Source organism: Sinohyriopsis cumingii, chromosome 9, assembly GCF_028554795.1.
Source record: "Sinohyriopsis cumingii isolate HCF-2022 chromosome 9, ASM2855479v2, whole genome shotgun sequence".
Lineage (NCBI taxonomy): Eukaryota > Metazoa > Mollusca > Bivalvia > Unionida > Unionidae > Sinohyriopsis > Sinohyriopsis cumingii.
In genome coordinates this window covers 82,911,253-82,937,185 of record NC_142969.1, presented here as the reverse complement: position 1 = coordinate 82,937,185, position 25,933 = coordinate 82,911,253, and the positions used below count along the sequence as shown (strand labels likewise).

Below are 25,933 nucleotides of genomic sequence, written 5' to 3'. Positions count from 1 at the left end.
AACAATGCAACATTCAAGTTGCTTCTGCTTTAAATGAAAAACATGTTGCCATTTTATTTCAAAATCATACAGGAATCAATAATTATTTCTAACAAAACATCACAGGATGTATTTGCAATGAAATAAAAATGACACCCAAAACAATAAAATACATACTGTCTTATCAATAAGCAATTAGTGTACCACCGTCAAAGTACTGGCTGATTTATCTCAAAAACTATACCATAGAAAACTGAATTCCATGCAAAACATTAACCTGCTTAGTAATTAATGTCTCTGAATAAAATCACTTGTTTTATCATTTTGAAGAATATAACCAAAATAATTCCAAAGAAAACAGATCATGTTAAATTTATGTCTTCCTCTGAATCTGATTAAGCATCTGCATCCAACAAAACAAATTCTGTTTCATCTAAGGTGCTTGTATCACTAGCAAAATTCTCTTCTGATTTTTCTCTTCCCTCTGATTTTTCCATTTCTTCAAAAATATCAGAAAGAAGCATCTCACTAGTTTGCACTTCTGCACTGTCATTCATGTCTGTGTTTGCAAAGGAATGCAGAGCTATCTGTTCTTGATCGTTGGAAGACTCTGAATTTAACTCCCCTGAATTTATCTCCCCTGAATCATGATTGGAATGCCCAACAGGCTGTCTAGCTTGATTTCCTACAGCCTCTGAATTTTCATGCAAGACAAAGAAACTTTCTTCTACAGCTGGTGGATAATTATCATTAATGAAGTTTGGATCTCTGGAACTAACAATTTTGTCTGTGTCTGTTTGCTCGTCTGTTTGTTCAACATCACTATCGAGTAAGTAATCCCTACACAACTCTAAGCCTAATCCTTTCCTCTGGGTGGGTCTCTCTGGAGGCATTGATGGATCTGACACTGAATCTTGTTTCACCCCATCCACATGCTCAAAGGATATGATAACATCAATATCTGCATCTTCAACAGGTGTGAGAACATCAATGTCTGTATTTTCAAAGGGTGTGGCAACATCAATACCTGCATGTTCAGAGCATGTGATAGAATCAATGTCTGTATTTTCAAAGGGTGTGGCAACAGTGGCAACATCAATACCTGCATGTTAAAAAGGTGTGATAACCAATATCTGTATGTTCAGAGGGTGTGATAGCATCAATGTATGCATGTTCTGAGGGTGTCATAACATCATCTGCATGTTCCATGGATGTGATAACATCAATATCTGCATGTTCCATGGGTGTGATAACATCAATGTCTGCATTTTCAAAAGGTGTAATAACATCAATATCTGCATGTTCAGAGGGTGTGATACATCAATATCTGCATTTTCAAAGGGTGTGATAACATCAATGTCTGCATGTTCAGAGGGTGTGATAACTTTAATATCTGTATTTTCAAAGGGTGTGATAATATCAATATCTGCATGTTTAAAGGGTGTGATAACATCAATGTCTGCATGTTCCATGATTGTGATAATATCAATATCTGCATGTTCAGAGGGTGTGACAACATCAATACCTGCATGTTCAGAGGGTGTGATAACATCAATATCTGCATGTTCCATGGTTGTGATAACATCAATATTTGCATGTTCAGAGGGTGTGATAACATCAATGTCTGCATGTTCAGAGGGTGTGATAACATCAATACCTGCATGTTCAAAAGGTGTGATAACATCGATATCTGCATGTTCAGAGGGTGTGATAACATCAATATCTGCATGTTCAGAGGGTGTGATAACATCAATGTATGCTTGTTCAGAGGGTGTGATAACATCAATGTCTGCATCTTCCATGGATGTGATAACATTAATATCTGCATGTTCAATGGGTGTGATAACATCAATGTCTTCATGTTCAGCAGGTGTAATAACATCAATGTCTGCATTTTCAAAGGGTGTAATAACATCCATATCTGCATGTTCAGTGGGTGTGATAACATCAATATCTGCATGTTCAGTGGTAGTGATAACATCAATACCTGCATGTTCAGAGGGTGTGATAACATCAATATATGCATGTTCCATGGGTGTGATTAGATCAATGTCTTCATGTTCAGCAGGTGTAATAACATCACTGTCTGCATTTTCAAAGGGTGTAATAACATCTATATCTGCATGTGCAGAGGGCGTGATAACATCAATATCTGCATTTCCAAAGGGTGTGATAAAATTAATATCTGCATTTTCAAAGGGTGTGATAACATCAATATCTGCATGTTCAGAGGGTGTGATAACATCAATATATGCATGTTCAGATGGTATGACAACATCAATATATGCATGTTCAGTGGGTGTAATAACATAAATGTCTTCATGTTCAAAGGGTGTGATAACATCAATGTCTGCATGTTCAAATGGTGTAATAACATCAATGTCTGCATGTTCCATGGTTGTGATAACAGCAATATCTGCATGTTCAGTGGGTGTGATAATATCAATGTCTACATGTTCAAAGGGTGTGATAACATCAATATCTGCATGTTCAGAGGGTGTGATAACATCAATGTCTGCATGTTCCATGGATGTGATAATATTAATATCTGCATGTTCCATGGGTGTGATAACATCAATGTCTTCATGTTCAGTGGGTGTGATAACGTCAATGTCTGCATGTTCAAAGGGTGTAATAACATCAATGTCTGCATGTTCAAAGTGTGTGATAGCATCAATGTCTAAATTTTCAAAGGGTGTGATAACATCAATACCTGCATGTTCAGATGGTGTGACAACATCAATATCTGCATGTCCCATGGAAGTGATAACATTGATATCTGCATGTTCCATGGGTGCAATAGCACCAATATCTGCAAAGAGAAAATTTCTTTAATGCTGACATTAAATGAGCTCACAAAACACACATATTACAACAGAGCATGAAACACAACCTAATGCAAAAGTTGACCAAGGTCTGATGGACAAACAGCTTGACAGATGGGTGGACAAATGGATGGACAGATGGAGTGACAGATGAATGGACAGATGAACAGATGGATGGACAGATAGTGAGACAGATGGGTGGACCAAATCACTGACAAATGGGTAGACTGATGGGTGGGGAGATGGTCAGATGGGATGAAAGATGGAAGGACAGATAGTGAGAGAGATGGGTGGACAAATTGACAGATGGGTAGAGAGATGGGTGGGGAGATGGACAGATGGGTGGAGTGTTGGTGTTGTGTACATTTTTCAGTACACGATAGGCTATACATGGTGGCCACTATTAATTGTGAAGGACGAAAACCCTGGAAAACCCTGGAAAGAACCACTGACCCAAAAAGAAGCTACTGGCATGCTTTCCCACATACCCACATTGGCTGAATCAAGACTCAAACCCATGCAGACAGAGGTGAGATGGCAGTGATCCATAATGGAGAGCGCTTTAGACTATTCGGCCACTCGGGGACCCCACAGATAGGTGGGGAGATGGACAGATGGAGAGACAGATGATGAAACAGATGGGTGGACAGACAGAGACAGATGGATAGACAGATGGTGAAACAGATGGGTGGACAGATGAAGACAGATGGATAGACAGATGGTGAAACAGATGGATGGACAGATGGGTGGACAGATGGTGAGATAAGAATAACACCATATGCTCCCACCGCTGTTGTAGGGCAAAAGTTTTTCAAATTAATTGTAAATCAGAATTATTTAAGTGTTTGGCATGTTAAAAAGCAAAACTAAATGGGAACAAGTGTCTTATCTAAACATTAATTTTTAAAACATGAATAACCAATGTGTTCCTGGCTGGACTCTTTAACCACTCTAATAAATGACAAATCTGTCAATAACATGTGTACTGAAGTAGAAGGTATAGTCCACTTATCTAGCCATTCAAGTACTGTCAATGCCTGAATTTACCTTCATTTATTCATTCATATCCTGTGATACTACAGTAAGAGGTACTGATAAATGTCACATGCGAGTTCTCTTATAGCTTGACTGCATACTTGGCTAAACAGCCAAATTATCAGTCAATCAAAATGCAAACTGGCTTAGCAGCCAAATTATCAGCCAATCAAAACACTAACTGGCTAATCAGCCATATTATCAGCCAATCAAAACACTAACTGGCTAATCAGCCATATTATCAGCCAATCAAAACACTAACTGGCTAATCAGCCATACTATCAGCCAATCAAAATACAAACATAAACATATTGACATAAGTGTCCTTTTAATTTACCAACTTATGAAATGACATTACATTGTCTTAAAAAATTTTATTGACTACAAACAACCACTGGAATATACAATATTGTGTTTACATCAAAACAATCCGGTCTTTGTATGCATTTAAAATGACAGAATATTTGTTATGATCACATTAGTAGACACTTGTAAACATAACTGAGCTAACCCTGTGACAATGATATCTGCTCTTTCAACTAACTATTCATGTATGAAAAACATTTAGCCCTTCAAACAGTTCTAAGCAAGTTATTCCCACCACTACCACAAAAAATTTCAAAACAAATCACCCTGTGATGTTGACCTTTGACACCTGGATCTTGCACCATGAACACTGGTGGATCTAAATACAAGTCTAATGCCTTTCAACAGCTACATGATACAAGCTTTTCAATCATTTACAAGCTGTCACTATAACCCTTTAAATTAAAAATCCTAAAATATGGAGGTACATCATCAGCTTATGGAGCTGAGGTCACATCCAAAAATATCTCAATGGATGGAAGTCAATATACTGTCCCTTGCTATAATGTGAGTATGGGTCATGGATTCCACTGGATCTTTCACAATGTGAGCATGATCTTAGATTCCATTGGGTCTTTTCACAATGTGCATAGAGTCATAGATTCCACTGGACCTTTCACAATATGTTTATGGTCATGGATTCCATTGGCTCTTTTCACAATGTGAGTTTGGACATGGATTCCATTGGGTCTTTTTACAATGTGAGTATGGACATGGATTCCATTCGGTCTTTTTACAATGTCAGTATGGGTTATGGATTCCACTGGATCTTTCACAATGTCAGTATAATCTTGGATTCCATTGGGGCTTTTCATAATGTGCATATAGTCACAGATTCCACTGGACCTTTCATAATGTGAGTAAGGTCTTGGATTCCATTGGCTCTTTTTACAATTTGTCCATGGTCATTGTTTCTAATGGGTCTTTCTACAATGTGACTATGGTCATTGTTTCCAATGGGTCTTTCCACAATGTGACTATGGGCATGGTTTCCACTGGGTCTTTTTACAATGTATATATGGTCTTTTTACAATATCATTATGACATGGATGTCATTGGCTCTTTTTACAATGAGTATATTCGTGGATTCTAACTGGTCTTTTTACAATGTGAGTATGTGTCATGGATTTCACTGGGTATTTTCACAATGTGAATATGGGTCATAGATTCCATTGGGTCTTTTCACAATGTGCATATAGTCATGGATTCCATTGGGTCTTTTCACAATATGTGTATGGTCATGGATTCCAATGGAGTTTTTCACAATGTGAGTGTGTGTCAATGGGTCTTTTCACAATGTGAGTATATTCATGGATTCTAACTGGTCTTTTTACAATGTCAGTATGTGTCATGGATTCCACTGGGTCTTTTCACAATGTGAGTATGGATCACAGATTCCACTGGGTCTTTTCACAATGTGAGTATGGGTCATAGATTCCACTGGCTCTTTTCACAATGTGTGTATGGTCATGGATTCCACTGGGTCTTTTCACAATGTGAGTATGGACATGGATTCCATTGGGTCTTTTTACAATGTCAGTATGGGTCATGGATTCCACTGGGTCTTTTCACAATGTGTGTATAGTCATGGATTCCAATGGGTCTTTTCACAATGTGCATATAATCATGGATTCTGTTGGGTCTTTTCACAATGTTAGTATGGTCATGGATTCCAATGGGTCTTTTCACAATGTGTGTATGATCAATTTTGATAATTAACTTCACTTATAAATATGTTCTTGGTTATAAGTAACAATTATGCTATGATTTCACTTTGTTAAATATTTAATGTTATATTTTTTAATACACAACCCAGATGGAACATCTCTTGGCATAAAGATACCTCCCTTAGCAAACATCACTTTTTATGGTTTTCAGTCATTGAAACATACATTATAATGAGGGAACAATACAAATGATAAAAGGTGAAATCATGATGAATAAGAAATAAATTCGCAACATCTGACACCAATACTAAATATTTATAAGATAAGAATTCTTTATTTCAGACAACACAGTCCATACAGATATAAAGTAAAAGTTTTGAAAACATAAAAGATAATTATGTTTTGTACCAAATACCAGATATTTTATATTCTTCCCTGGCAAGTTACAGGAAATTTTGAAAGTGATGGACAATTTAAATTCTAAGCCAGTGATCAAAAGTGAGACAAAAAATTCAAAATTTTAAAAGACTACTTACCTTTAGCAAAAGCAGGTCCAAAGTAAATGTATTCTGTATAATGTCCATTTTCTTCAGATATATTAGGCCCAGTAAGGATTTTTACACTTTGCTGCGATGTAAGGGGCTCAGTAAAGAGTATCATACTTTGCTGTGATGTAAGGGACCCTGTTAAAGGTATCATACTTTGTGTATCTTCACTGTAACTATGGTGACTGGTGTTGGTTGAAGTTGATGTTACAGGTGGTAAGAAACATTCCAGTGAGCTGAGACTCTGTCTGCAACCACAATATTGAAAAGAAAAGGTTTTCAGTACACTGAAACCAAGTGACTTAAAAAATAAGGAAGTGAAATATTTATATTATGGACAGAGGATTGAGTGATTTTCATTCCTGAATACTCTTTTCTATCATTCTATGCTAATTAAACTTTTCTATGAGGCTTATTGTCAGTCTGAACATGCATCATTTATTGGTGGCCATATTTAGAAAATTCTAAAAGTAACAGCATGGTCACGGAAACATTCTGCATGAAAAAGTATGTACAGTTTAAGCATCTCATGTAGTATGGCTTCATGATAAATTCCACTGATTCTAATAAGCCAGCCAGATTAAAATCAAACATACTTCCATAATTTTTGCTATTATTCCGCAAGTCCATATTTTAAGGTCACTTCCAAAAGACTTAGGTCAAATCATGAGAGCTGGCTTATCTGCCACTAAAATGAAAATTTTCTAATTAAAACCAAAATCCTCATGAACTGAAACATTTTTCTGGAATCTATTATTACCTTCTTTAATTTTAATAAACCTTATTCAATAAAGTGAAATGCCTACTGTCTGAGAAACAAAACAAACTTTCAGTCCCCAATAAAATATTTACACTAAAATGAACCCCATGAAACCAGCACATACTCCAAACATTGAAAGGTAGCAGTCATACATGCAGTGGTCAGTGGTCCACAAATATCCTGAGACCATAGGTGAAATTGACCAAAGCATGGCAAACACTGTGGATCAAATTGCAGTCTATGTAAGCAATCTGTAATCACGACATTTGACGACAGCTTTGAAAGTTAACCATAATATAATGCCAGGGGAGATTATCCTCATTTCCTGATCATCCTACTATACTCAGATTTATACATCTAAATAATACTCAATATATCTAAATAATATTCAATCAGCTTTAGAACTTAATAGTAGTGTAACTATCAACAGACAGAAGATCATATTAATTAACTTTATATAAAGCTCTAAATCAACAGAACATGTGATTAAAACTAATGGGAGATAACTCTAAAGAAAGCTCTACACAATATGCACAGATGGCAAGGTACAGTTTCATAAATTGGCCCCATGGCAAATTTCTTAACTTAAGGCTATGGTGTGACTATTTCAGCTATTATTGTTTACTATTTAAAGATATGGATATATTTGTGAACTAGGTGTTTCGTGCTTGTGTTGTTCTTGAAACTGATGTCAGGAAGGTACACCTTCCATAGCTACTCTGCAGTATGTTATTAGTAAAATACCAATAGTAGGCTAGGAAGAAGAGCTAGCCTCCCACAGCAGTAAACACATGGGTTTGGAGCAAGTAGAATATCTCAAAAACAGCTTGGATGACAACTATTTTCAACTGTATCAGCCTGTTTAGTAAACATTATTTTGCAGAAATGTCATCTAGGGTATGGGCTTGTGTTTGCACTGTGAGCATCACATGGTGTCAAAAATGACCTTCGGACATGAAAATTGCAGGTATAAATTTTGGATTGGGGTGAATAAACTTCTTCTGCTATGAACTGCTATTGACTCCTTTGGTCAAGTGGATAATATTCTTATACTTTGTTTTAATATAGGTATTTAAAAATAAGGACCTTTTTGACCTCAACTGAGTATTTAATTTGGGGTTTATACTCTCTGGTAGGAATGTTAAGAGACAATTAGATACTGTAGGGACTGGGGTTTCATACTCTCTGGTAGGAATGTTAAGAGACAATTAGGTACAGTATGGACTGGGGTTTCATACTCTGGTAGGAATGTTAAGAGACAATTAGATACTGTAGGGACTGGGGTTTCATACTCTGGTAGGAATGTTAAGAGACAATTAGGTACAGTAGGGACTGGGGTTTCATACTCTGGTAGGAATGTTAAGAGACAATTAGGTACAGTAGGGACTGGGGTTTCATACTCTGGTAGGAATGTTAAGAGACAATTAGGTACTGTAGGGACCAGGGTTTCATACTCTCTGGTAGCAATGTTATCAGACAATTATGTACTGTAGGGACTGGGGTATCATACTCTCTGGTAGGAATATTATGAGACAATTAGGTACAGTAGGGACTGGGGTATCATACTCTCTGGTAGGAATATTATGAGACAATTAGGTACAGTAGGGACTGGGGTATCATACTCTCTAGTAGGAATATTATGAGACAATTAGGTACAGTAGGGACTGGGGTATCATACTCTCTGGTAGGAATATTATGAGACAATTAGGTACAGTAGGGACTGGGGTATCATACTCTCTGGTAGGAATATTATGAGACAATTAGGTACTGTAGGGACTGGGGTATCATACTCTCTAGTAGGAATATTATGAGACAATTAGGTACAGTAGGGACTGGGGTGTCATACTCTCTAGTAGGAATATTATGAGACAATTAGGTACTGTAGGGACTGGGGTATCATACTCTCTGGTAGGAATATTGAGACAATTAGGTACTGTAGGGACTGGGGTATCATACTCTCTAGTAGGAATATTATGAGACAATTAGGTACTGTAGGGACTGGGGTATCATACTCTCCAGATCCCTCATGAATATACTTGCCCTACACCCAGTCTGACTACAGGGCAAGTAACAAATAAGTGGGTGGAGTGTCCAGCTGCTATCCTCCATGGAGGCCCATGCCCAAGCTTGACTGCTAGGACATTATGAGAAATACTGGTCGAGTGTCCAGTAGATAAGAGACAAGAAATCAATAATCTTTACTTACTGATCACTGTCCATCTGCTTGGTCATTGCTGGTGACAAAGATAGTGACCCTATACTACCAAGATCTTCCATGGGGATAACTTTTCCCTGGTCCAGTTTTCTGGGCGAGGTGAGATAATCAGGCAAATAAGTCAAACTCTCCTGCAGGTGTGCATACTTCAATTTCATGCTGGACCTGTTAAAGGACAAATAACACCATCATCAAAAAAGGAAGGACTATTCTGTCTGGGATAAAAAGATGTCCTCATATCTTTCTTTCCGTCGTCATCTTGCTAGCCTTGTAATGAAACAAACCCTTGCCTTAACCAAGTTCCAATGATTAACTCCTTAAGCAGTGGGTTAGAAGTGATTAATTCCTAAAGCAATGGTTACAAGTGATTGGTTAGAAGCGATTAACTTATTACGCATGGTAGAAGTGAACATTACCAAAATAGTTCTAATCCAGGTAATTTCATAATGATTGTAGTCTGATCATATTTATTACTATTACAAGTAATATTTAAAGTCATGTGCTCTCTCTCTCTCTCTCTCTCTCTCATTACAGGTCCTGAAATTATACATCTCCCTTGAAATTGGGCTGTTTTACATGCCTTTAGTTCAATACAACTGTTGGATATATTTCTGAAGGCCTGATGAGTGCAGCATTTAATAGTAGTAGTAGTAGCAGTAGTAGTAGTAGCAGCAGCAGCAGTAGTTGCAGCAGCAACAGTAGTAGTAGAAAAAGTCATAGTGTGTGTGTGATTTTATTTTTTTACTTAGCTTTAACAATTTTTCGATCATATCACTACGATCCCTGCAGTGTGGCAATTTATGGTGATGTCTAGCACTGGGACATCATGCTGCAGGCATGTAGCATGATGTCCCATCCAGACACATTATCCTGACACCAGGCCAACCAGTCCTAACACTAACCTCATAAAGCAGAGTGCCTAATGAGGTAGATGTTAGTACCATTTTTATAAGTCTTTGGTATGACTTGGCCTTGGTTCGAACCTGTGACCTCTGAGGCAGACACTCTAACCACTAGGCCACCAGAGTGATGCCATAGTAATAACAGTAGCAGTATTAGTAGCAACGGTAGTAGTAATAGTAGTAGCAGTAGAAGTAGGAGTAGTAGTAGCAATATTAGTAGCAGTAGCAGTAGCAATAGTAATAGTAGTAATAGTATCAATATTAGTAGCAGTAGCAGTAGCAATAGTAGTAGTAGTAATGGTAGCAGTATTAGTAGTAGCAATAATAGTAGCAACAATAGTATCAGTAGTAGTAATAGCAGTAGTAGTAGCAGTAGCAGTAGTATTAGTAGCAGTAGTAGTAGTAGTAATAGTAGTAGCATTAGTAGTAGTAGTAATAGTAGCAGTAGTAGTAGCAGTAATAATAGTAGCAGTAGTAGCATTAGTAGTAGTAATAGTAGTAGCAGTAGCAAAAGTAGTAGTAGTGTGTGTGTGTGTGTGTGTGTGTGATTTCGATTTGTAACATAGCTTTAACAATTTTTCAGTCATATTGCTACGATGTCTGTAGTGTGGCAGTTTAAAGTGATGTATAGCACTGGGGCATCATGCCACAGACATATAACATAATGTCCCACCCAGTCACATTATCCTGACACCAGGCTGATCAGTCCTAACACTAACCTCTTAATGCTGAACGCCAAGTGAGGCAGCTGTTAGTACCATTTTTGTAAGTCTTTGGTATGACTTGGAAAGGGATCGAACCCACAACCTCCCGAATCCAATGTGGATGATCTAACCACTATACCACCGGGGCAGTCTGTAGCAGAAGTAGCATTAGTAGCAACAGTAGTAGTAGTAGCAGTAGTTACAGGAGAATCAGTAGTAGTATTAGTAGCAGTAGTAGTAGCAACAGTAGTGGTAGCAGTAGTAGTAGTAGTAGTAGTAGCAGCAGCAGTAGTAGTAGTATTACAGTTGTTCTTGAAGTTCAATGATGACACCCTCCAACTCTTTGTGATCTTTCTGATTCTCCTTTTCCAACCGTCTAATGGTACACACCATATCCTGGTTCTGTTGCTGAATAGCATCAAGTTGGTTTTCTCGCAGGCGCAGCAACTCTTCCAAGTAACCCTGAAACAATGAATTTTGTGATTACTTAATTCCAAGTAACCATGTAACATTGAATTCTGTGATTACTTAATTCCAAGTAACCCTGTAACAATGAATTTTGAAATTACTAAATTCCAAGTAACCCTGTAACAATAAATTTTGTGAATACTAAATTCCATGTAACCCTGTAACATTGAATTTTGTGATTACTAAATTCCAAGTAACCCTGTAGCAATGAATTTTGAAATTACTAAATTCCAAGTAACCCTGTAACATTGAATTTTGTGATTACTTAATTCCAAGTAACCCTGTAATAATGAATTTTGAAATTACTAAATTCCTAGTAACCCTGTCATTTGTAAAAAAGAATTGTGAAATTACTAAATTCCAAGTAATCCTGTAGCAAGGAATTTTGAGATTACTAAGTTACAAGTAACTCTGTAACAATAAATTTTGAAATTACTAAATTCCATGTAACCCTGTAACATTGAATTTTGTGATTACTTAATTCCAAGTAACCCTGTAACATTGAATTTTGCGTCTACTTAATTCCAAGTAACCTTGTAACAATGAATTTTGTAATTACTTAATTCCAAGTAACCCTGTAACATAGAATTTTGCGATTACAAATTCCATGTAACCCTGTAACAATGAATTTTGTGATAACTAAACTCCAAGCAACCTTATAATAATGAATTTTATGATAAAATAATTCCACTAACCCTGAAACAATGAATTTTGAGATCATTTAATTTCAATGCTGTAATAATTAATGAATTTTTTTATTACTGAATTCCAAATAACCTTGTAAATATGACTTTTGTGATTACTTTATTCCAAGTAACTTTGTAGCAAGGAATTTGGAAATTACTAAATTCCAAGAAACCCTGTAACAATGAATTTTGTATTACTGAATTCCAAATAACCCTGTAAAAATTAATTTTGAAATTACTAAATTCCTAGTAACCCTATAACAATGAATTTTGAAATTACTAAATTCCTAGTAACCCTGTAATTTGTAAAAAAGAATTGCGAAATTACTAAATTCCAAGTAATCCTGTAGCAAGGAATTTTGAGATTACTAAGTTACAAGTAACTCTGTAACAATGACCTTTATAATAACATAATTCCATGTAACCCTGTAACAACAAATTTTGTAATTACTAAATTACAAGTAACCCTGTAAAACTGAATTCTGAGATCACAAAATGAACAATGAATTTTGTGATTACTTATTTCCAATTCACCCTGTAGCAATGAATTTTGAAATTACTAAATTCTAAATAACCCTGTAGCAATGATCCAAGTTACCCTGTAACAATGAATTTTGAAATTACTAAATTCCAAGTAACCCTGTAGCAATTAATTTTGTGATTACTAAATTCCAAGTAACCATGTAACAATGAGTTTTGAGATCACTAAATTCCAAGTAACCCTGTAGCAATGAATTTTGTGATTACTAAATTCCAAGTAACCCTGTAACAATGAATTTTGAAATTACTAAATTCCAAGTAACCCTGCTGCAATGAATTCTGTGATTACTAAATTCCAATTAACCATGTAACAATGAGTTTTGAGATCACTATATTCCAAGTAACCCTGTAACATTGAATTTGGTGATTACTAAATTCCAAGTAACCATGTTTATTACTGAATCACAATTATCCTGTAAAAATGAATCTTGGGATTACTTAACACATTAACCCCTAACGACATGTTAACATGGCAGGAGGTAGATGCCTACTACAGAGCTCTGTAGCGTCAAGGTCATGTAGGATACACTAAAGTGGGTGGTATTATAGAAAGGTAGACAGCTTTAGCTCTACCTTGAAACTAAATGATTTGGAATTTCTAGCTGCACTACAAAATACTGATGGAAAAACCTCAATTTTTGGAATCAACTTTGTGTCCAGATTTTAGACTTTTTGGTCTCAGATCTAAGGCAAACCGGTATGAACTGCAAACAGACAGATGAACCTTTGCAAAAAATAGGATAAGATGGGCATTTGGAATAAAGAGTGGTCTCGATACAAAAATAATGAGTCCATTTAGCAAAAATAAAGTTTTTAAAAAAATAAAAAAATAACTCCAACTTTACCCTTCAGCTCATGCATGAGCCAAATAGCCAATGAAAAATGATGTTTCTAACACAACTAGGCAGTATGTTATTGAAAGATCACCTGGGATTTGGTGTTTTCGGATGCATTTAGAAATAGCTTTAAAATGTGTTTCCTACTCTAATTTCAGGCAAAAATGACAAAAACCACCAGGGGTTAATGTGTTAATGGGTGCAGTTTGATGACATCACCAAATTTGAATATTCCTTGCATATTTAATCACTTGTGCATTGACATTGCAAATAAATTACAAATTTAGCCATTCCTTGACAATCTGTAAAAAAAATTCAAAAATCCTTGTTAACACGTTAACCCCTAGCGACGAGTTAACGTGGCAGGAGGTAGTAGCCAACTACTGAGCTCTGTAGCGTCATAGTCATGCATGATACACTAAAGTAGGTGGTATTATAGAAAGGTAGACATATGTAGCTCTACAATGATACCAAATAATCAGGAATTTCTGGTTGCACTACAAAATACAGATGGAAAAACCTCAATTTTTGGAATTGATTTTTTTCTGTCCAAAACTGGCCCATTGTTGGGATCTGATTTTGTGTCCAGATTTTAGACTTTTTGGTCTCAGATCTAAGGCAAATCAGTATAAACTGCAAAAAGACTGATGAACCTTTACAAAAAAATAGGATAAGATGGGCATTTGGAATAAAGAGTGGTCTCAATACAAAAATAATGGGTCTGTTTAGCATAAAAAAAAAAAAAAAATTTACCCTTCTGCTCATGCACGAGCCAAATAGCCAATGAAAAATGACATTTCTAACACAACTAGGCAATATCTTATTGAAAGATCACCTACAATTTGGTGTTTTCGGATGCATTTAGAAACAGCTTTCATAACATGTTTCCTACTCGAATTTCAGGCGAAAACGACAAAAATCTCCAGGGGTTAATGTATTAATTCCTCCAAGTAATTCAAAACAATGAATTTTGAAATTACTAAATTCCATGTAACCCTGTAACAATTAATTTTGAGATTATTAAAATTCCAAGTAACCCTGTAACAATCAATTTTAAAATTGCTAAAATTCCAAGTAACCCTGTAACAATCAATTTTAAAATTGCTAAAATTCCAAGTAACCCTGTAACAATCAATTTTAAAACTGCTAAAATTCCAAGTAACCCTGTAACAATCAATTTTAAAATTGCTAAAATTCCAAGTAACCCTGTAACAATCAATTTTGAGATTACTACAGTTGTCCCTCACAATAAATCCCCTTACTGTACTACTGTCACATCTATGGTACAGAATCAACTTATATTGGCCATATTTTGTCCTCTACCACATTTAATTCATCTGGTTTTAGTCCATGGTGGATGAAATATTATTATGCCAGCCTCACAACCAAAATGCTATTAGTCTGAATCTTACAATGACTTACTCCCAAACACCTATCAACATAACAATATTCACATGTTGCTGTCATCAAATCATTTAAACAAATCAGTTCTTGCAATTAATAATCTATAGCAATGACATGGTTACTGATCATATGTTGTTATAAATATTAGATTTAATTTATATTTGATTTAATTTAATTATCTGCTTGCTGGTTTTAATTTTCTTTTCCCATTACATGCTATTGTAATCTAACTTTATTTACTGGATTTGACATTGTCCAGAAATTTAGTTCAGTTTGACCTGTTTTTCTAAAAACAAATAATAATAGAAACTTTGTATCTAATGCTTACCTAGTTCATTACCTTGAATCAGAAATAAGTGAGGGTAAAAACCTCTTTTATATTTTTCTTTTATTCTTTCTCAGAGTAAGATTCATAAAGTGAAATTGAGGCCATATTCAGAGTATGTGACAAATAACATGCATCAATTAGGTTTTACCAGTGGATTGACCCACATCTAGACATCTGTTTTGCGTCATAGCTAGATTTACTATTGATGTTTTGAGAAAGAATAGTCATTACTTACCTTAGCACTTGAGAAGTCAAAGTGATTTATGGTGTGACCAGTTTTTGGGACTAATTATTTTGTTTTCTTCAAATTATTTGGATTCAAGAGAATATTATTCCCTGGAAATACTTGTGCTCCAAATTAATTCTTGGACAAGGAAAGTTATTGAAATTTACACAGAATTCAAACACTGGATTATTATTTTCTGTGATTCAAGAAAATATGTTGGTATGATGCTGACCACAGTATATGTCATCGCTTTCCATTTTTGATTTCATCAGGATCCTAACTCAGTTTCATTAGGACTTTTTATTACTAAGAGTTCTATTTTTTAATTCTTGGATTATTCTTGGACTTTTGGGGGGGATTTGATTCGTAAAACCGCAAGTTCTTTTTCTCATTTTTAACTTGTTTTCCTGGGAAATAAATTATTTGTTAAATTTTACAAAGCTTCTTGTCTTCACTCTTTTCTTGTTGTGTTTTGTAAGAGTCTAAACATAACAATGTATAACAATGGCATGATCATTTGTCACATTTCTATGTATAACACTGGTGATTGATCTCATTTCAAAGTATAACAATGGCATGATTATTGGTCATATTTCTATATACAACACTGGTGACTGATCTCATTTCAATGTATAACAATGGCATGATTATTGGTCACATTTCTATGTACAACACTGGTATGCTGATTAATCACATCTCTATGTACAACAATAGTTTAGTGACTGATCACATTTCTGTGTACAACACTGATATGCTGACTGATCACATTTCTATGTACAACACTGGTATGGTGACTGTTCACATTTCTATGTATAATACAGGTATGGTAACTGATCACATTTCTATGTATAACACTGGCAAGTGATTTATCCCATTTCTATGTATAACACTGGTATGGTGATTCATCTCATTTCTATGTATAACACTGTTAAGTGATTGATCTCATTTCTATGTATAACAATGGTAAGTGATTGATCACATTTCTATATACAACACTGGCATGGTGACTGATCTCATTTCTATATATAACACTGGTATGGTGATTGATCACATTTCTATGTACAACACTGGTACGGTGACTGATCACATTTCTGTGTACAGCACTGATATGGTGACTGATCACATTTCTATGCACAACACTGGTATGGTGATAATCACATTTCACTGTGCAACATTGGAATGGTGACTGATCACATTTCTGTGTACAACACTGGCATGCTGACTCATCACATTTCTATGTACAACAATGGTATGGTGATTGATCTCATTTCTGTGTACAACACTGGTATGGTGACTGATCACATTTCTATGTATAACACTGGCAAGTGATTTATCTCATTTCTATGTATAACACAGGTATGGTAACTGATCTCATTTCTATGTACAACACTGGTAAGTGATTGATCACATTTCTATGTATAACACTGGTAAGTGATTGATCACATTTCTATATACAACACTGGCATGGTGACTGATCTCATTTCTATATATAACACTGGTATGGTGATTGATCACATTTCTATGTACAACACTAGTATGGTGATTAATCACATTTCTATGTACAACACTGGTATGGTGACTGATCACATTTCTGTGTACAGAACTGGTATGGTGACTGATCACATTTCTATGCACAACACTGGTATGGTGATAATCACATTTCTCTGTGCAACATTGGTATGGTGACTGATCACATTTCTGTGTACAACAATGGCATGCTGACTCATCACATTTCTATGTATAACACTGGTATGGTGATTGATCACATTTCTGTGTACAACATGGTAATGGTGACTGATCACATTTCTATGTATAAAACTGGTATGGTGATTGACCACATTTCTATGTATAACACTGGTATGGTGATTGATCACATTTCTGTGTAAAACATGGTAATGGTGACTGATCACATTTCTATGTATAACACTGGCAAGTGATTTACCTCATTTCTATGTATAACACTGGTATGTTGATTTATCTCATTTCTATGTATAACACTGGTAAGTGATTGATCTCATTTCTATGTATAACACTGGTAAGTGATTGATCACATTTCTATATACAACACTGCCATGGTGACTGATCTCATTTCTATATATAACACTGGTATGGTGACTGATCACATTTCTGTGTACAGCACTGGAATGGTGACTGATCATGGTTCTATGCACAACACTGGTATGGTGATAATCACATTTCTCTGTGCAACACTGGTATGGTGACTGATCACATTTCTGTGTACAACAGTGGTATGCTGCCTCATCACATTTCTATGTACAACACTGGTATGGTGATTGATCTCATTTCTGTGTACAACACTGGTATGGTGACTGATCACATTTCTATGTATAACACAGGTGTGGTAACTGATCTCATTTCTATGTATAACACTGACAAGTGATTTATCTCATTTCTATGTATAACACTCGTATGGTGATTTATCTCATTTCTATGTATAACACTGGTAAATGATTGATCACATTTCTATGTATAATACTGGTAAGTGATTGATCACATTTCTATATACAACACTGGTATGGTGACTGATCTCATTTCTATATATAACACTGGTATGGTGATTGATCACATTTCTATGTACAACACTGGTATGGTGATTGATCACATTTCCATATACAACACTGTATGGTGATTGATCACATTTCTATATACAACACTGGTATGGTGATTGATCACATTTCTATGTACAACATTGGTATGGTAATTAATCACATTTCTATGTACAACACTGGTATGGTGACTGATCACATTTCTATGCATAACACTGGTATGGTGATTGATCACATTTCTGTGTACAACATGGTAATGGTGACTGATCTCATTTCTGTGTACAACACTGGTATGGTGATTGATCACATTTTTGTGTACAACATGGTAATGGTAACTGATCACATTTCTGTGCATAACACTGGTATGGAGACTGATCACATTTCTATTTACACATGTATGCTGACTGATTACATATCTATGTATAACACTGGTATGGTGACTGATTACATTTCTATGTACAACATTGGTATGGTAATTAATCACATTTCTATGTACAACACTGGTATGGTAATTAATCACATTTCTATGTACAACACTGGTATGGTGACTGATCACATTTCTGTGTACAACATGGTAATGGTGACTGATCTCATTTCTGTGTACAACACTGGTATGGTGAATTATCACATTTCTGTGTACAACACGGTAATGGTAACTGATCACATTTCTATGTATAACACTGGTATGGTGACTGATCACATTTCTATGTACAACACTGGTATGCTGACTGATTACATATCTATGTATAACACTGGTATGGTGACTGATTACATTTCTATGTAAAACACTGGTATAGTGACTGATCACATCTCTATGTAAAACACTGGTATGGTGACTGATCACATTTCTGTGTACAACAATGGTATTTTGACTGATCACATTTCTATGTATAACACTGGTATGGTGATTGATCACGTTTCTGTGTACAACATAGTAATGGGGACTGATCTCATTTCTGTGTACAACACTGGTATGGTGATTGATCACATTTCTGTGTACAACATGGTATGGTGACTGATCACATTTCTATGTACAACACTGGTATGGTGACTGATCACATTTCTGTGTACAACAATGGTATGGTGACTGATCACATTTCTATGTATAACACTGGTATGGTGATTGATCACGTTTCTGTGTACAACATGGTAATGGTGACTGATCTCATTTCTGTGTACAACAATGGTATGGTGATTGATCACATTTCTGTGTACAACATGGTATGGTGACTGATCACATTTCTATGTACAACACTGGTATGGTGACTGATCACATTTCTGTGTACAACAATGGTATGGTGACTGATCACATTTCTATGTATAACACTGGTATGGTGATTGATCACATTTCTGTGTACAACATGGTAATGGTGACTGATCACATTTCTATGTATAACACTGGTATGGTGACTGATCACATTTCTATGTACAACACTGGTATGGTGACTGATTACATATCAATGTATAACACTGGTATGGTGACTGATTACATTTCTATGTATAACATAGGTATGGTGATTTATCTCATTTCTATGTATGACACTGATAAGTGATTGATCTCATTTCTATGTATAACACTGGTATGGTGATTGATCACATTTCTATGTATAACACTGCTATGGTGATTTATCTCATTTCTATGTATGACACTGGTAAGTGATTGATCACATTTTGCATAACATTGTATTAATGACTCCACACAGTAATGCCAGTATTTAATGACTCTACACAGTAATGCCAGTATTAATGACTCCACACAGTAATGCCAGTATTAATGACTCACACAGTAATGCCAGTATTAATGACTCCACATGGTAGTGCCAGTATTATGACTCAACACAACAAAGCCAGTATTAATGACAACGCATGGTAATGCCAGTATTAATGACTCCATGTAGTAATGCCAGTATTAATGACTCCACATGGTAGTGCCAGAATTATGACTCTGCACAATAAAGCCAGTATTAATGACAACACATGGTAATGCCAGTATTAATGACTCCACACAGTAATGCCAGTATTTAATGACTCCACACAGTAATGCCATTATTAATGACTCCACATGATAATGCCAGTATCAATGACTCAAAACAATAATGCCAGTATTAATAACACAGAAATACCAATATTAATGACTCAATACAGTAATGCCATTATTAATGACTCCACACAGTAATTCCAGTAATAATGACTTAAAACAGTAATGCCAGTATTAATTACTTAACATAGAAATGCCAATATTAATGACTCAACACAGTAATGCCAGTAATAATTACTCAATACAGTAATGCCATTATTAATGACTACACATGGTAATGCCAGTATGAATGACTCAACACGACAATGCCATTATATATATAACTTAACACAGAAATGCCAATTAATGACAACACAGTAATACCAGTAATAATGATTCCACCTAGAAATGCCAGTATTGAGGACTCAACACAGTAATGCCAGTATTAGCGACTTCACACTGTAATGCCAGTATTAATTACTTCACACATTCATGCCAGTATTAATGACTCAACACAATAACTCCAGTATTAATAATTCGAAACAGTAATGCCATTACTGACTCCACACAGTAATGATAATATTAATGACTCCACACATTAATGCCAGTAATAATGACTCATACAGTAATGCCTGTATTAATGACTCCACAAGGTAATACCAGTATTAATGACTCAAAAGAGTGTGTGTGGGTGTGCATGATTTGGATTTTTAACGTAGCTTTAACAATTTTTCAGTCATATAGCTATGATGTCTGCAGTGTGGCAGTTTATAGTGATGTCTAGCACTGGGGCATCATGTCGCAGACATGTAGCATAATGTCCCACCCAGTCACATAATCCTGACACCAGGCCGACCAATCCTAACACTAACCTCTTAATGCTGAGCACCAAGCAAGGCAGCTGTTAGTATCATTTTTGTAAGTCTTTGGTATGACTCGGCCGGTGATCAAACCCATGACCTCCCACATCCAAAGTGGATGCTCTAACCACTGGGCCACTGGAGCGGTCCTCAAAAGAGCAATGCCAGTATTAATAACATAACAATGAAATGTCAGTAATAATGTCTCCAAATGGTAATGCAAGTATTAATGACTACAAACAGTAATGCCAGTATTAAAGACTCAACAAGGTAATGCCAGTATCAATAACACAGAAATACCAGTATTATTGACTCAACATAGAAATGCCAGTATTAAAAATGTAACATAGTAATGCCGGTAGTAATGACTCAAAACAGTAATGCCAGTATTAATGACTCCACATGGTAATGCCAGTATTAATGGCTCCACACAGTAGTTCCAGTATTAATGACTCCACACAGTAATTCCAGTATTAATGACTCAACAAAGTAATGCCAGTATTAATGACTCAAAACAGTAATGCCAGTATTAATGATTCCACACTGTAATGCCATTATTAATGACTCAAAACAGTAATGCCAGTATTAATGACTCCACACTGTAATGCCATTATTAATGACTCAAAACAGTAATGCCAGTATTAATGGCTCCACAGAGTAGTTACAGTATTAATGACTCCACACAGTAATTCCAGTATTAATGACTCAACAAAGTAATGCCAGTATTACTCCACACAACAATTGTAGTATTAATGACTCCACACAGTAATGCCAGCATTGATTACTCAACACAATAAACCCAGTATTAATGTCTCAACACAGTAATTCCTGTATTAATGACTCAAAACAGTAATTCCAGTATTAATGACTCAAAACAGCAATGCCATGACACAACACTGCACTACCTATACTGCACAAAATATTCTAGAGACTAAAACTTTGTAACTAATTTATCAAATTGCAAGTCTCTTTGACACATGTATATAATATATATGTTATTATCTATTTTTAATTTTAAATATGATCTGCCCATTCTGAGCAATCACTCTATAACTGATATTCACAGAAATGTCTAGCATGGGAGGTACTGTATAGCATTTCAGAAACTATTTTTTGCCAATTTTATTGTTGCACTTCTTAAATCATTACTTCCAACCAGAATAATTACCATGCAAATTTATGAACAGGTCTTTGACTAAGCACATTAAATACTATTAAGAAGCATCACAACAGCAAAGAGATGTACCACAACATCCAAACCCGACCTACACAGGCAAGATCTGAACCCACTGATTGTTAGACTGGAATGCTACACACTGAGCAAACATACCTGATAAGCCAAATACCCCTTTCTCAAGGGGCCAAATACACCATTCTTTATCGTCAGGTCATTTTGTTTTCAATGAAAGAAATACCAATTCATTTTTTTCTCACCTTTTGTTCACATGCATTTTTGTACTTCTGGTCCAAGAGCCTGTATTTCTGTACATAACCTAGCTCTTCATCTGTCATTCCAGAGCTAACTCTGCTGTCAATACTGGACTTCATACTCAGGGCACGTAACTCTTCCTCATCATGAATGAGACTCTCCCGGCTAGAAAATATAAAAATTCTTATATATCACCATAAAAATGAAACATGATAATGTATTGTTATATATTGTTGTGTCTACCTATACTGTTTACTGAACTTTTGTCCTTCATGAAAGGTTGTAAAGGGAGTTTATGCATACCTGACTGGTCAACACTGATGTAGTAAACAAGATGTTTATTAGTGTTTATGTTCAAAGCCTAACTTTATTTATGAGTTAGTGGAATTTTCCATGGAAATTATTAGTTTTCCAGAACATTCTATTGCATATTAGGTCAACTGGGCACTTGCATAATTAGGGCTTGATAAAAACTGAATTCCTGTTTCATTTCAGCATTTTGGAACTATGATCAAAGTTTGCAGCTGTATGCAGATATAGAGGAATTATTTATTTTAATTATTCACTGGAACTACAAAAGGGCTCATTGACTGGATTAACATATTATGTATAAATTATTGTGAACTCATTCAAAGACAGCACAATTTGGTGGGGTGGGGAGAATGGGAGGGTATGGAAGTAAAATGACCAAGTAAGTATTCTCAGGGAAACTTAATTTACCTAAAAATGTGCTTTCTGCTTTAAATACATTCCCCAATCAAATTAATGTTATGAGAATAGGCAATCACATCATTTGGGTTGAGTAGTGATTGATTCTGTATTTCCTTGTATCTGGTCATCACATCATTTGGGTTGAGCAATGATTGATCCCATATCTCCTTGTATTTGGTCATCACATCATTTGGGTTGTGCAGTGATTGTTTCCATATCTCCTTGTTTCAGGTCATCACATCATTTGGGTTGACCAGTGATTGATCCAATATCTCCTTGTATCTGGACATTACATCATTTGGGCTGACCAGTGATTGTCCCATATCTCCTTGTATCTGGTCATCATATTATATGGGTTGAGTAGTGATTGCTCCCATATCTCCTTGTATCTGGACATTACATCATACATCATTTGGGTTGTGCAGTGATTAATTCAATATCTCCTTGTATCTGGTCATCACATCACTTGGGTTGAGCAGTGACTGATCCCATATCTCCTTGTATCTGGACATTACATCATTTGGGTTGACCAGTGATTGATCCCATATCTCCTTGTATCTGGTCATCATATTATATGGGTTGAGTAGTGATTGATCCCATATCTCCTTGTATCTGGTCATCACATCACTTGGGTTGAGTAGTGATTGATTCATATCTCCTTGTATCTGGACATTACCTCATTTGGGTTGAGTAGAGACTGATCCTGTATCTCCTTGTATCTAGTCATCACATCATTTGGGTTGAGTAGTGATTGACCCCATATCTCCTTGTATCTGGTCATCACATCATTTGGGTTGAGTAGTGATTGATTCATATCTCCTTGTATCTGGACATTACCTCATTTGGGTTGAGTAGTGATTGATCCTGTATCTCCTTGTATCTAGTCATCACATCATTTGGGTTGAGTAGTGATTGATCCCATATCTCCTTGTATCTGGTCATCATAGTATATGGGTTGAGTAGTGATTGATCCCATATCTCCTTGTATCTAGTCATCACATCATTTGGGTTGAGTAGTAATTGATACCATATCTCCTTGTATCTGGTCATCATATTATATGGGTTGAGTAGTGATTGATCCCATATCTCCTTGTATCTGGTCATCATGTTATAAGGGTTGAGTAGTGATTGATCCCATATCTCCTTGTATCTGGTCATCACATCATTTGGGTTGAGTAGTGATTGATCCCATATCTCCTTGTATCTGGTCATCATATTATATGGGTTGATTAGTGATTGATCCCATATCTCCTTGTATCTAGTCATCACATCATTTGGGTTGCGCAGTGATTGATTCCATATCTCCTTGTTTCTGGTCATCACATCATTGAGGGTGAATTGGAAATATGTAAGGTGATCACTGCTGCACAATGAGATAGAGGGGCAGTTCTTTGAGTGCCTGATGGAGGGGCAGTTCTTGGAGTGCCTGATGGAGGGGCAGTTCTTGGAGTGCCTGATGAAGAGGCAGTTCTTGGACTGCCTGCCTCCACAATTCCTCTATCTTGCCATCAAAAAGCAAAGGTGATCCAAAGTGAGGTTCACAGGGTCAGTGGCAAAATGTGTATTGCTGGCCTTGAACATAAGTCAGGAAAAAATTGCCACAGGTGCCAAATCCAACAGTGAAGACATGACCACTATACTGCTAACAAGCTTCAAAGAGTTGTGCTGACTGTCTTTATTGAACACTGAAGCAAAGTCAGCTTAACCACAGCATAGTTCTTGTCTAATTCTGTGAGATCTCTGAAGAAGGCATCATAATGGGTATTATACCAGGGAGATTGCAAAGAACACTGGAAGATGAGTCTCATAAAGTATTTAAAAAACTTTGGAACTGTGTGGGTCACAAATCTTAGCAGATGGAGTAGGTAATAAATCTTTTTTCCCCATTGCAGGGAAAGACAGAAGGAAGGACTTCCTTGTAATCAAAACAGAGGCTTTGTCCTGTGTGCCAATGTAGAGTATGGAAGGTGGCAGACATTCTGAGTTTGGCAACACCTATAAATTATGCCACCTTAAAGCTATATTCAGTCTGCACTATGGTGGAATGAACTATCATCAGGTTTATCTCCACACTCAGTGTGCTGGCTGTCCTGGATGGGATCAAGATGTATATGAGGATAGCACATTCCCAAAGGTGTAGACAAGGAGTGACCTTTGTCTCAAAGACTGTCAAGGTACCATCCAAGAGGCTAAGTCATGAGTAGATGACCTACCATATCAACAGGATGCAGTTGTTGAATCAGTACACAAGGCTTGTCAAAATCAAAACATCCAGTATGGATAACAGGGCATAAGTCTACACAACTGTACTGCCAGAAAAATAATAATGCTAGGTGGATGCCACAGATCTACCAATCTGATTACCTGCAATGTGAATGTTCCATGGTTCTATTTGATATGTAATGGAAGCCATACGGTCAATAAATGGTATGTATCAAGAGCCAGATGGACTCGAACAGATGCAGACAGAAGAGATATGGCAATGATCAGCAAAGGTGACTAGTTTGGACCACTTCTGGCCCTTCAAAACATCAGTACTGGCAGTCCTTTCATATCCCATTTCATTCAATTTCTTGCAGTTTTAAAACTGTCGACCATGTATTCTGCAACCAAATGGTGCACATGCTGCATGTATTCTGCAACCAAATGGTGCACACGCTGCATGTAGCTGACAATGTACACATTGTATATCTGAGAAGCAAGTCATGAGACCTCTCACTAGCTTGCATTTTTGCATTTCACATACTTAGTCATCATGGTTGATTTGTAAAAAAAAATATAAGAAAGAGAAAGAAAAAAAGAAATCCATAATTAACAACATTAAAAATTCACATAATTATGGTCAAAGTTTTGAAAATTAATG

At 36.0% G+C, this 25,933-nt stretch overlaps 1 protein-coding gene across 1 annotated transcript in view; it reads right to left on the bottom strand.

Moving 5' to 3' along the window:
- Nucleotides 1–374: 374 nt before the first annotated feature.
- The window catches only part of LOC149792135 (uncharacterized), a 76,918-nt gene continuing 51,359 nt past the window's right edge, over nucleotides 375–25,933 (bottom strand). The window contains exons 7-12 of the mRNA XM_089969530.1: nucleotides 22,365–22,524; nucleotides 11,303–11,460; nucleotides 9,384–9,557; nucleotides 6,409–6,665; nucleotides 1,505–2,791; nucleotides 375–1,081 (exon numbers count right to left, since the gene is read on the bottom strand). Of these exons, the coding sequence (XP_089825656.1) occupies nucleotides 375–1,081; nucleotides 1,505–2,791; nucleotides 6,409–6,665; nucleotides 9,384–9,557; nucleotides 11,303–11,460; nucleotides 22,365–22,524 (2,743 nt within the window). The remainder of the gene's footprint in view (nucleotides 1,082–1,504; nucleotides 2,792–6,408; nucleotides 6,666–9,383; nucleotides 9,558–11,302; nucleotides 11,461–22,364; nucleotides 22,525–25,933) is intronic.